This window comes from Equus caballus, chromosome 29, assembly GCF_041296265.1.
Source record: "Equus caballus isolate H_3958 breed thoroughbred chromosome 29, TB-T2T, whole genome shotgun sequence".
NCBI classification, from domain to species: Eukaryota; Metazoa; Chordata; class Mammalia; order Perissodactyla; family Equidae; genus Equus; species Equus caballus.
In genome coordinates, this window is record NC_091712.1 from 16,562,892 (window position 1) to 16,577,625 (window position 14,734).

Sequence of the window (14,734 nt, forward strand, 5' to 3'; positions counted from 1 at the left end):
CGGGAAGTCCGGGCACCCCCTGCACCAACCTGTGTGCCAGAGACCATGGGCCCAGCAGCAGCTGGTGGTCTGGTGCAGTGCCAGGGAATCCACCCGCCGGGAGCTTCCCTTTGCTCTGGATTCTGGGTGGGGCCTCCCAGCTAATGGCGAGCAGAGGCTTTCCCTACTTGGGGGGGGGGGGTGCAGGACCCCGGAGCCTCCCCTCGAGCCACAGAGTCGGGCACTGGAGCTCCGACCCTGTCCCCAAGCATGTCCACGGGAAGTCAGGGCGCCCCCTGCACTGACCCGTGCACCGGAGACCATGGGCCCAGCAGCAGCTTGTGGTCTGGTGCCATGCCAGGAAATCTGCCCACTGGGAGCTTCCCTTTGTTCTGTATTCTGGACGGGGCCTCCCTGCTAATGGCGAGCAGAGGCTTTCCCTGCCAGGGAGGTGTGGGACCCCAGAGCCTCCCCCTGGGCTGCAGAGCCAGGCGCTGGAGCTCCAACCGTGTCCCAAAGCATGACTACGGGAAGTCCGGGCACCCCCTGCACTGACCCATGCGCTGGAGACTGTGGGCTCAGCAGCAGCTGGCAGTCTGGTGCCGTGCCGGGGAATCCGCCCACTGGGAGCTTCCCTTTGTTCTGGATTCTGGGCAGGGCCTCCCTGCTAATGGCGAGCAGAGGCTTTCCCTGCCAGGGAGGTGTGCCAGGGAATCCACCCGCCGGGAGCTTCCCTTTGTTCTGGATTCTGGGCGGGGCCTCCCTGCTAATGGCAAGTGGAGGCCTTCCCTGCCAGTGGGTGTGGGACCCTGGGGATTCCCCCTGGGCTTAGGTATAATCACAGGGGGCTTGAGTAGGGCTGTTGTCACCTGTTTCCACCGTCGCTCCACTGGTGAGTGCACACTCCCACCCTTGGTGTGTGGCGATGCAATGGGGGAGTCCGCTGGAAGAGAGCCTCCTGCAGGAACTAGGCTGTCCAGGGGTCGGGGGTCGGGGGTCGGAGAGTTTTCACCTATTTCCACCTCCTCCAGGGGGGAAGTCCGTCCGCCTTCCAATGTATAGTAGTATGAGACTCTGAGGCATCTTGAGATACTATCTGGATAGCCTTAGGTTGGCTCCCACCTGCCAGCTGAGAAGCTCCGCTGCTCCCAAAGGTGGCTTTTTCCTCTCTGGCTGGAGTTACTGCCTCTTCTGCTTTAATCAGGACTGTCCCTTGTTGTGGGGGTTCTTTTTATCCAGTTTTCAGTTTTCAATCCAGGGTGATTCTTCCTAAAATTGTTGTAACCTGGTTGCGTTTGTGGGAGGAGGCACGTTCAACGTCTGCTCACAGCGCCATCTTGATGAGAACTCCCATTAATGTTGATATTTTGACCTTCTACCATGAATCACAAATGTTCTTAATAGCATCTAAAATGATGAATCCTTTCCAGAAGGTTTTCAAGTTACTTTGCCCAGATCCATCAGAGGAATCACTATCTATGGCAGCAAAATATATTTCTTAAGTAATAAGACTTGAAAGTCAAAATTAGTCCTTGATCCATGGGCTGCAGAATGGTTGTTGTGTTAGCAGGCATGAAAACAACCTTAACGTCATTGTACACCTCCATCAGAGCTCTTGGGTGACCAGGTGTATCGTCAATGAGCCCTAATATTTTTAAAGGAATCTTTTTTTCTGGGTACTATGTCTCAACAGCGGGCTTAAAATATTTGATAAACCATTTGTTGTAAACAGATGTGCTGTCATCCAGGCTTTGTTTTTCCATTTATAGAGCACAGGCAGAGTAGATTTAGCATAATTCTTGTTGTTTTTTAACTTTCATGCTAGAGATAAAATTAAGTGCCTTGGTTTATTGGCAAATTCAGTACTTCTGCATTTCAACTTTATTTACTGTGGGCCACCTTTTGGTTCATGTTTCAGCCAACCAAACAAACTGTTAAAGCCCATTCTGATCCTCCAAGCTGCAACATGGAATAGAGAATCTCTGCTTAGTGGGCCCATATCAATAAATTCAACCTGATTCAACTTTATGTTCTTTCCACCATTATCCTACACTTTTAATATCAAATCCCACATATAAGTCCCAGATTTCTATCTGTATTCATTGGAAAAATAATGTAATTCTTTTGGAGTACAGCACATCTTCTTAGGGGTCACATTTTGTACTTCATCTTTATAGGCCTGCTGAAACTTGAATCTATTTGTAGATCCAGAAGCAAAGGGGAGTGGTGAGTGGGTCTTGAGGAAAAGCAAGAATGTCTTGCAAGGTGAATACCTCAGGGGAGGACATTACAGTTTTCTCAAAGTAGGGTTAAACTCTTCAGACAGGAGTGGAAAGCCTGCTTCTAATGACAAGAAAGACTCAGCAGAATTTAGACATCCATGTCCCTGGCTTCATTAGGATCTTCTGATATGTCCCCATTCCAATTTTTAACATCCCATCTTTCCCAATCAATGCTCTCATTTTAATAGCAGAAATCCTGCAAGGTTGGCAATTCAATTTGTGTTATAATTCAGTCACTTGCAGGATGAGGCTGGATTTTGTTTTCAGCAATCTCAAATCTGCAGCTACAGGAGATAAGGGTTTCTTTCAGGGTAGATATAGAAATTTTTGGTCATTTATGTGGCTCTTGAGCTGGGATCCCTGAGCTCAAATTTGAATCCCTGAGCTCATTATTTACTTTCCCCATTTTATTCAGCACAATCAGGAGCCACCAGCCAATCTCACTATACTCTTTATTTTGACAAAAAATCTTCTAAGGTATCGAATATATAATTACCTGGAATCTTGCATCTTATAATTATCTGATTACAAGTATCCTATGGTGATTTTTTTTAATATAGATCTCTATTGCCACATTATAATATAGACTAGTGGTGTTCTCTTTACCACTGGAAATAGAGTCATCTGTGCCTTTAAAACTAATGATATTAGAGAACTAATTCTAAAAACCCCAGGACCAATTCAGAAAACTCATCCTTAAGACTCTGTTCCTTTTTTTCTTTCTTTTTATCTAATAAATATATTCATCAAAGTTTCAGGACACAAAATCAACACACAAAAATCAGCTGCACCTCTGAACAAACAATGAAAATTACAAAAAGAAAATAAAATAAACAATCCCTCCCACAAGAACATCAAAAAGGGTAAAATACTTAGGGCTAAATTTAATCAAGAAAGTGAATGACCTGTACACTGAAAACTACAAAACATTGTTGAAGGTAATTAAATGTACACAATAAATAAATGGATAGACATGCCATGCTCATGAATCAGCAAATACATTATTGGAAGAATATTGTTAAGATGTCAATATTACCCAAAGCAATCTACAGATTCAATGCAATCCCCAATGACATCCCTCACAGACACAGAAAAATACATCCCCAAATTCATCTGGAATCTCAAAGGACCCTGAATAGCCAAAACAACCCTGAAAAGGAATAGAGTTGGAGAAATCAATCACACTTTCTGACTTCAAAACCACCACAAATCTAAAGCAATCAAAACAGCATGGTACTGGCATTAAGACAAACTTGCTGATTAATGGAATGGAACAGAATGGAATGGAATAGAAAACCCAGAAATAAATCTTAACATATATGGTTAAATGATTTTTGACAAGGTGACAAGATAACTCAAAGGGGAAAAGGCAGTCAAATGTTGCTGGGGAAACTGAGTATCATTATTCAAAATAATGAAGTTAGACCCTCAAATTACACCAAACACAAAAATCAACTAAAAAACGGATCAAATACCCAAATGTAAGACCTAAAACCATAAAACTCTTAGAAGAAAACAAAAGGAAAATCTTCATGATATTGGATTTGTCAATAATTTCTTGGACATGACACAGAAAGCATAGGAAACAAAAGAAAAATATATGTTAATTGTACTACATCAAAATTTAAAACCCCGGGGCTGGCCCAGCGATGCAGCAGTTAAGTTCACACATTCCCCTTCTGTGGACCAGGGTTTGCTGGTTCGGATCCCAGGTGCCGACATGACACCACTTGGCAAGCCATGCCTTGGCAGGCGTCCCACATATAAAGTAGAGGAAAATGGGCATGGATGTTAGCTCAGGGCCAATCTTCCTCATCAAAGAGAGGAGGATTGGCTGAAAATGTTAGCTCAGGGCTAATCTTCCTCCAAAAAAACTAAAAACCCCTCTGCATGAAAGGACACCATCAACAGACAGAAAAAGCAACCAATATAATGGGCGTAATATTCACAAATCATGCATCCGACAAAGGATTAATCTATAGAAGGCATACAGAACTCCCCAAACTGAGAAAAACAATAAGAAAAAGTCCCGTTAAAAAATGGGCAAATGGGGGGCTGGCCCCGTGGCCGAGTGGTTAAGTTCGCGCGCTCCGCAGCAGGCGGCCCAGTGTTTCGTTAGTTCGAATCCTGGGCGCGGACATGGCACTGCTCATCGGACCACGCTGAGGCGGCGTCCCACATGCCACAACTAGAAGAACCCACAACGAAGAATACACAACTATGTACCGGGGGGCTTTGGGGAGAAAAAGGGAAAAATAAAAAAATCTTTAAAAAAAAAAAAAAAACAAAAAACAACTCATTGAAGGGTGATAAAATAATTAAAAAAAAAAAAATGGGCAAATGGTCTGAATGGATGCCTCCTCAAAGAAGATACACAAAGGGCCAATAAACACAATGCTCACTGCACATGTAACATATAAATATTACTTAATACACATGTAACAATGCTCAACATTACAAATCACCAGGGAAATGCAACCAAAAAAGACTGATAATAACAAATGTTAGTGAGGATGTGGAGAAATAGGAATCGCTGTGCCCTACCAGTAGGAATGAAAAATGGTACAGCTACCATGGAAAAAGCATGGTGGTCCTCAAAAAAATTGCACACAGAATTATCATAAGATCCAACAATTCTACCTCCAAGTACATGCCCAAAAGAATTGAAAACAGGGACTTGAACAGACATTTGTACATTTATGTGCATAACAGCACTCATAATCCAGAAGGTATAAACAACCCAAATGTCCATTGATTGATGAATGGACAAACAACGTGAGGCACATACACACAATGGAATATTACTCAGCCCCAAAAAGGAATGAATTTTGTTTTTTGGTTCTACAATTCTTTTTTTTAAATTATTATTGTGGTAATGTTGGTTTATAACATTATATAAATTTCAGGTGTACATCATTATATTTCAATTTATGTGTAGATTAAAACATGTTCACCACCCAAAGACTAATTACAATCCATCACCATACACATATCCCTAGTCACTGCTTTGTCCTCCTCCCTTCCCCCTTCCCCTCTGGTAACCACCAATCCAATCTCTTTCTCTATGTGTTTGTTTGTTGTTGTTTTTATCTTCTATTTGTGAGTGAGATCATATGGTATTTGAGTTTTCTCCTTCCGACTTATTTAACTTAGCATAATACCCTCAAGGTCCATCTATGTTGTCACAAATGGCCAGATTTCATCCTTTTTTATAGCTGAGTAGTACTCCACCACATATAAACACCACATGTCTTTCATCCATTCATCTCCCAATGAGCATCTAGGTTGCCCCCAAGTCCTGGCTATTGTGATTAATGCTGCAATGAACATGGGTGCATGTATCTTTACGCATTCATGTTTTCCTGTTCTTTAGATAAATACCCAGCAGTAGAATGGCTGGATAATATGGTAGCTCTATTCTTAATTTTTTGAGGAGTTTCCGCACTATTTTCCACAGTGGTTGTACCAGTCTGCACCCCCACCAATAGTACATGAGAGTTCCCTCTTCTCCATATCCTCTTCAACACATGCTATTTCCTGTCTTGATAATTATAGCCATTCTGATGGGTGTGAGGTGATATCTCATTGTATTTTTGATTTGCATTTCTCTGAAGTGCATCTGAATTAGCAAAACTGAACATCTTTTCATGTGCCTGATTGCCATCTGTATATCCTCCCCAGAGAAATACCCACTCAGATCCTTTTCCCATCCTTTAATTGGGTTGTTAGCTTTTTTGTTGTTGAAATGTATGAGTTCCTTATACATCCTGGACACTAACCCCCTATCAGACACATGGTCTGAGAAACTTCTTCTCCCAATTGTTAGGTCGCCTTTTCATCCTGTTGACAGTTTTCTCTTCTATGCAGAAGCTTTTTAGCTTGATATAGTCCCATTTGTTTATTTTTTATATTGTTTCCCTTGGCCAGTTAGACATGGTACTTGAAAGTATGCTGCTAAGACTGATGTCAAAGAGTGTACTGCCTATGTTTTCTTCTAGAAGTTTCACATCTTCAGGTCTTACATTCAAATCTTTAATACACTTTTAGCTAATCCCTCTGTATGGTACAAGATATGGTCCACTCTCACCCCTTTACACGTGGCTGTCCAGTTTTCCCAACACTATTTATTGAGGAGACTTTCCTTTCCCTATCGTATGTTCCCAGCTCCCCTGTCAAAAATTAGCTGTCCGCAGATGTGTGGGCTTACTTCTGGGCTCTCACTTCCACTCTGTTGATCTGTGTGTCTGTTTCTGTGCCAGTACTGTGCTGCCCTGACACCTATAGCCCTGCAGTATACCCTGAAATCAGAGAGCACGACACTTTTAGCTCTGCTCTCCTTTCTCAGGAGTCCTTCAGCCACTTGGGGTCCCCCATTGTTCCATCTAACTTTCAGGATCCTTTGTTCTATCCCTGTAAAAAAAATGTCACCGGTACTCAGATAGGGACTGCAGTGAATCTGCAGACTGCCTCAGGAAGTATGGACATTTTAACTATGTTAATTTTTCCAATCCAAGAGCATGGAATATCGCTCCATTTATTTGTGTCTTCTTCTATTTCTCCTAATAATGTTTTATAGTTTTCAGTGTACAAGTCCTTCACCTCTTTGCTCAAGTTTATTCCTAGGCACTTTATCCTCCCTTAAGATTGCTCCTGACTGCCATGAAGCACCATGGCTGGAAGGTGGCTTTTTCCTCTCCAGGAAGGAATTTCTGCCTCTTCCACCTCAGTCAGCACTGTCTGTTTTTACAGGGGTTCTTTTTATCCAGTTTTCAGTTCTCTCTCAGGGGTAATTGGTCCAAGAGTAGTTGTAAATTTGTTGTGTCCATGGGAGGACATGAGTTCAGAGACCACCTATGCCACCACCTCTCTAAGATTCTGTCCCTTTAGAACCATTCCTAGTACCAAAATATGTTAGGGATCTCCAGAAAAGTAAACAGAGAGATTGATTTTAAGGAATTGGTTCATGGATTGTGGGGCCTGGCAAGTCCAAAATGTGTAGGGCTGGTGAGAAAGCTGGAATTTCCAGCAAGAGTCAATGTTTCAGTCTTGAGTCAAAGACAGTCTGGAGGCAGAATTCCTTCCTCTCTAGAGAACCTTAGTGTTTCCTCTTAAGGCTTTCCACTAGTGGATAGGACCCCCCACATTATGGAGGGTAATCTGCTTTACTCAAAGTCTACTGATTTAAATTTTAACTTCATCTAAAAAATACCTTCATAGCAACTTCTACGCTCATGTTTGACCAAGCAACTGAGTACTAGAGCCTAACCAAATTGACACATAATTAATCATAACAGTTGGCTATCAGCCTTGAGAAGGACATTCAGGAAAACACACATATTATTAATCTGATAGAAGATTACACCCTGCCACAACTCTAAGAAAGAAAAACACCATCACTAAGCGGTTTCTGCCATGCTCATTACAATGGAGACTAATATTGTTAAAGATCAACCACCAGGTGTTTTAGAAGCTCAAGCCACAGGAGTGCACCAGTGCAAACTCTAGAGACAACTTAAATTATGGCAAGATGTTTATGGGAAATGTGGCTTTTCTGTATCAAGTCCAACAGACTCCTTGATTCTTGTCTGCTGTAGCTCAAGGTGGATGCTGAATGTGGGTTAGGGGGACACAAAAAATAAGTACGTTGTAGCTGCTGGGCATCTCAATGTGTTTTTTGTATTTCCTCTTCTACAGTATTCTTTTATAATGCCAAATGAATGTAATATTAGTTCAAAGCCTATTTTCTCTTTTAAATTTTATTATAGTCTGAAATTGTGCCTACCATTGGGAGTCTTATAATAATTTTTAGAGAATAAAAGAAAATTATTTTAATTTTTGGATTCATATATTAATTTGTTAATTAATGAATATTATATATTATTTTATTATTAATATTAATATTAATTTATATTACCATACTACTTGCTTAAATATACTGAATATCACCATGAATAACACAAAATTTTGGGTCTTTCTCTGATAATTTAGTTGAAAATAGATTTGGGGGAACTCTGAGGGTTAAGCTAAAGGCATACTGCTATCTACTATTTACTTTCTATTTCAGTTTGTCTTGTGCTTTTTGGTAATCCTTTCATTTTGAGCCTTTCTGAGCCATCTTGTAGGTAGCTATATCTTAAAAACTTTATTCACCATATTTTGTCAATTTTATAATGCATATTTTTTCACATTTAACATCCTTAAAATTGGGATATGTTACAATAAATGGAAATAAAGCACTGTGTCATAATTTAATTGGTAACATTTCTGCTTCCTTATAATACCTAAAAATGACATATATTATAATCAACCATCTTATAATTAAATATAGTAACTGCATTAGGCATTTTTGATAAAATTTGAGTAAGCTTGTTATTTAAAAGTTGACTTTAATTCATTCATATTTATTTTAATAAATTATATTTCCTGTTATATCTGACATCTTATATGTTTTTCATTATGATGCTTTATTATTGTTTTTATTTTTGACCCCAGACTTCTGTAGATTTTTATGTTTTTTTTGATATTTTTATTCATATAATGTTGAGCATTTGCATATTGTGTTTCAGCTTTATGAGTTGATTACCATTAAATAACTGGCAAGCATGTTTGAACTTATTTCTCTGTTAATATCAAAAATTAAACCTTGGAAAGTAAGCAAAGTTGTTACAATAATCACATAATCTACTAAGTATATATTCTTTATAGATTAAAGATCCATATGTAAAAATAAAATAATATTAAAAGAAAACATAGAAAAATATTTATATAACCATAGGGTTAAGAAGACATCAAAAAATGAAAACAAAAACCTAGAAATTATAAAGTAAAATATAGACATATATGACTACATGCAAATTGAAAAAAAAGTGTCAAAATAAAATGTAAAAGATAAAACTATAAATTGATAAAAATATTTGTAATGCTATTTCATATTTTTGGCTAATATTCAAAGAGCATCTAAAATTGTAAGAAAAAGCAAATAACCTAATAAAAATGTGTGAAAGGTAAAACAGAAAAGAAAATGAAAAGAGATAAAATAATAAAAGATATTCTACCTCACTAGCAATCATGAAAATACAAGAAGGGCAAAAGGACAAAGAGGTGATTTTCTACCCTTCATATGAACAACGATACTATTCACTGGTATAGAAAATACAAGACACACACAGCTCAGTATTGATGACTAAACACACCTACTCAAACTCACTAAGATTTTAATATTTTATGATTTCAATGAGTTAGAGTGAGAAAGTGACTTAAGAGCAAGTATCTAAGTGAAAGTAAAACACTACTAAGGTTCTCTTCTTTGGTGCAAAGACTTAGCAGGAAAAATATAAGCTTAAGTATGTGTGTATTAAGACAAAAAATTAAGGGCAAACTTCAAAGTGATAGAGGAGAAAAAATGGAACAAAGAAAACTCAAACAATATAACATACAGCCACAAGTGAATAAATAGAAACAAATAAGTATTCTCAAAAAACAATCCACAATCTTGGCAGTTAAATTCAATTCTACCAATAATAACATTTAATATACTATTTGCGTACACTTTAAAACTTCACAAAAACATACAATACATTTTAATGGAATAAAGGATGCCTATGAAAATAAGATTACCATTTACCTCTGAAGGGAAGAAAGATAACAGGGAATGAGGGTGGTAGTCAAATGATACGGTGTGGGGATCTTTAGTTTTATGTGTAATATTCTAACATTAAGATAAAGCAGGACATAGCATATAATATTAGTGTACTCACAAAGAAAGAAAGAAAGATAGATAGATATAGAGATAGAGAGATAAATAGATAGTTAGATAGAGAAAGACAGATAAAAGCCTAGAAGCCAATATGACAAATAACAGAGGTTAGTTCTGGGTCTAGGTGGTAGGCATATCAGTGATTGTTATTTTCTTCTTTGTACTTTCTGTATTGTTCAAATTTGCCATAATAATAAAAGGAAACACATGAAGATGAGCAGGTCTGGGGTCAAGATGAGAGTTTTTTTTAACATAGGGAGTTCTAGCAGCTGGTAGATTCCAAACTATCTATTGCAAAGTCAAGTACGAGTATATCGAAAAAGATGGCCAGCCAGCTTTGTACAAACAGCTGAGATTTACCAAAAAGTTTTGTAAATGGCGTCAATTTCTATAATTAAGAGGTTTTTTTCCCCAAATGCTTTCCTGACAGAATAAGAATAGTCAGGTGTGAGGAAAAGAAAACAGGCTTTTAGAATTGAAGGTTATAAAGTGAAATAATAGTCACTAAAGGTAGTATAGAATAGTGTTAATGAATAAGGACGTTAAAGTAAAAGCAAAACCAAAAAACCAAAACCAAAACCAAACGAAAAACCAAAAACCTAGAAAAAAGAAATTCACATTGAAATTTTGGCTCTTCTACTTAGAAACTATGTGTTGATATTGGTAAAGTCATTTAACCACTTAAAGTTTCAAGTTCTTTAATCATCTATCTGTAAAATGGGATCCCATAGTGCCTGGTACATATTAAACATCTCAATAAATTGTAACTATTGTCATTGCTACTTTTAGAAAGGAGAATGTGTTGAATAAAAAGATAAAGCTAGATGGGACTGAAATAAAATTAACTGAGTTCCAAAATAAAAGCAGAGGGGGATAATCTGTTGGATGACATATATTGAATTTTTATTTTTAGTTCTATGTCAATAAAAATAAAACTATTATCATTATTATATTAATTATATTACATCATTATCATTAATTATAATAACTAAATTATTTAGTTAAGCAATGAGAATCATATAACTAGTATATGTACTATTATGTTTTATAATCTATCATCTTTCTGACATTTTATAAACTTTCTGCTCTTAGACTCTGGGACATTATAGCGTTATTTTAAAAGGTCCATTCTTTTTACCATATCAAAATTATGACACAAAATATATTTATTATCTATACAACATAGTCAATATATAAAGTAGAAAAATGCTCACCAGCTATAGCAAATAATAATAATAGTAAATAGTTTTATGGGGCTTATTACTATCCAAGCACTGTTTTAAGCATTTCACAGAATTCCCACAATGACTTATGAGGTAGATACTATTACCAGCCCTACTTTTTCAGATGAAGAAACTGAGGCCTGGAGAGATTAGATAATTTACACAGTTAGTAAGAGACAGAAGTGGACACAAAAGACACGTAGTCCATCTCCAGCATCTGTACTTTTAAACACTACCCCTACATTGCATCTCTTAAAAAGACAGGCATCTCCTAACGAAAATAACCCAAATATCCATCCACTGGAGAGTAGGCAAATTAACTGTGATATATTCCTAAACCAGATAATTATACAACAATAAAAATAAATGAGCAAGAGCTGAAATTATCAACAGTGATTAATCTCATAAATATTGAACCAAAAAAGCAAGTTGCCAAAAAAAAGCATATGGCATACTACCATTTAATCATACAAAACAACAGCATAAACCATTTACAGATGCAAATATAGCTAGTAAAAGTATAAAGAAATATATGGGAATGATAAACACTAAATTCAGAATAGAAGGAGGCAATAATCTGAGAGGGATAGAGAGGAGACTTCAATATTTAAGACATATTTGTTAAGCTGGGACACAGACACACGAGTGTTCATTATATTGATTCTTCCATCTTTCTATATTTCAAAATAAACTAAAAATGACAGAAATAACCTAAAATACCAGGTTTTATTTGGTTCATAAGAAGCTCAAAGAAAAATTAAATATTCTATTATACTAAGTCAAAAATCGAAATATATTTTTTCCATCCTTCTGGTAATGTCATATTTTTTTCCAAATCCATTTTTGAAGCAGAGAAAATAAATAAACATCTTTAAAATATACACCAATATCTAGATAGTAGTAGAAAATATATAACAATATCAAGAGTAAGTTCCAGAGATAAAAGCCAAATATTCCTTTTCCCTTCTTGAAACTATATATAAAAATAAACTTCCTGAAACTTGATATAAAAATATCAAGCATAAGGTCTGCTGGATAATAACCAATATGTTGTAGCAGATAATGGTACCTGGTAAGAATTGAAATGTGAATACTGGGTGAATGTCATACTTTAAAAATGAAATAATTGTAATAGCTCTATAACATTGCTAGAAAAGTGTTTCCTAAACTGGTGCTCCATGAAACACTATTCAAAGAGAAAGAAGAAGGCAAGGTTTCTTGGTCAATACATTTAAGAAATACAGTGTAATAATTAAGACGCTAAAGACTGTGAGAAGTAGCAAGTGGTACTAACAGCATTACAACATTTGTACTAGTTCTGCAGAACTCCAATTTTTTTGTAAATTATGTTCTAAAACATACAACCTAAAGAAAAATTCAACTCTAAAATCATAAATAAAGCTGATCTACATTTAAAATGTATTTTAAATTGTTAAATGTTTTATGACTACCATTTTTAAATATGTTTATCAGTATCATACATACCTCTTAATCTTTGAGATTGGGAAACCCCATTTGTTTGAATTTGATCCTTATATCCTGTAGCCAGTTCTAGATCTTTAAGTGCAAAATTCCCACCTGAGAGTTCATCTACGTCCTGATCTACCAAGATGAAAAAACTTTTAGTAAATTAAATACAGAAATACTACTGAAACCTATCTACTGTGGCCTAATTCCAAAAAGATTATAATGTCTGAAGGTTAAGAAAACATTCTTACATATTACATGAAGTAAGAGGAGAAATATTATTACTCAATAAACGCCGGAAGTTCATTTGACAAATTTCAACGTCTATTCCTTTGAAAAGTTAGAATTATATATACTCCTAGACATTTACTTTCTTAATATAGATTATATTTCTATCTGAATTCAGCAGCTAACACCTTGATTTATAGTGAAGCACCATAAGATATTCCTATTATAATTATGAACAAAACAAGAACGTGGATCATTATCATTTTAACAATTTCCTAGTTCTAATAAAATTGGTAACATATGAAGTAGAAATTATGATGATTTTCAGCTAACATTTCTTGTCAAATCTAAATATATAGATCTTTCATATAGACTTTTTATTATAAAAAATTAAATTAAAAGAGATAAAATATATATCTTGGGCAAAGGGACTGCACATTTTCAATGTCAGTGATATCCATAGGTTTTTTTATTATAACTCATTTATATTTTCATATAGCTTTCCTGAAAATGTTTAATCACTATACACATTTCCCTGTAATATTAAGATCTGTTTTCTTACACTCTTCCCAACTGATATTATATACTTTTGGTATTTGTTATTTTATAAATAACAACTTATTGTATTATTAATATAAATCTATTTGATTAATAAGTATGAAAAATATCTGCTATATGTTTTTCTGTTGGAGAAATTAATTTTTCCTAACTTCTTTTAATATACTTTTTTATTAAAGAAATAATCTAAATATGTTATTAAATAATTTTATAGAAAGACTATATTTCATATAAAGGATATAACCTATTGACTGTCACAAATATTTTTTCTGGTTTATTGTTTGCTTTTTAATTTTGATTTTGGTGTTTCTGTGTACAGAAATTTTAAATTATTATTCAGTTAATTTTTAATGATCTTTCCCTTAAGTTTCTGGCTAAGAAGTCATGCTTAGGGTAGTTTTCCTCAAAACAAGATTAAATAAATTAATCTTTATTAACTTTAATAAGGATTTGTTTTGTTTTGTTTTAATGTTTCATTCTCCATGGAAGTCATTTGTAAAGCTGAAGGTCAATTTGTTCAATAGGGGAAGATAAAGATCTCACTTTGTTTTTTTCCATTTGTCTGTTAAATTGATCTTTTTTTAAATCACTGGTTCTAACAACTATCATATGATATTCTTTGATTAGTTTCTGGAATTTCTAGTCTCCTCCATTGATCTAAATATTTATTACCATTATGGAAGCTTTCTTTCTTTCTTTCTTTTTTTTTTTTTTTTGAGGAAAATTAGCCCTGAGCTAACATCTGTGCCCATCTTCCTCTATTTTATATGTGGGATGCCGCCACAGCATGGCTTGATGAGCCGTGTGTAGGTCTGCACCTAGATCTGAAACTGAGAACCCCAGGCCAGGGAAGCAGAGTGCCCGAACTTAACCGCTGTACCACCTGGCCGGCCCCATGGAGGCTTTTTAATATGTAATTAGGTCAGGTGACACTGCCCCAGCAGTGTCTTCTTTTTTTAATTTAATTATTTTGCTATTGAAATACATTATTTTTTAAAGATAACTTTTAGAATCATTTTCATAAAATTCCATCAGCAACAAAACCAACAAGCAACCGCTGGCATTTTGACTGGAAATAAGTTATTTACGTAGTTTGAAGAATCTTTCACTCAGAAGCCTGGAACATCTCACTGCGAAGTCAACATTTCTTTTTTGTCATTAAAGTTTGTTGTTTCCAATGTATGAGATCAGCATATTTCCTGATGTTTATTATCAGTTACTTTATCATGTTTTTGCTCTTG

The 14,734-nt window shown here is 35.9% G+C and overlaps 1 protein-coding gene across 11 annotated transcripts in view; it reads right to left on the reverse strand.

Moving 5' to 3' along the window:
- CCDC7 (coiled-coil domain containing 7) overlaps positions 1-14,734 on the reverse strand; it is a 460,046-nt gene that overhangs the window by 83,186 nt on the left and 362,126 nt on the right. For 9 of the 11 annotated variants that reach the window (XM_070255438.1, XM_023632305.2, XM_070255443.1 and 6 more), the window contains one exon: positions 12,726-12,842. The exons of 1 other annotated variant lie outside the window; for it this stretch is intronic. In XM_070255438.1, the coding sequence (XP_070111539.1) occupies positions 12,726-12,842 (117 nt within the window). The remainder of the gene's footprint in view (positions 1-12,725; positions 12,843-14,734) is intronic. One more of the 11 variants, XM_070255447.1, reaches the window with a different exon arrangement.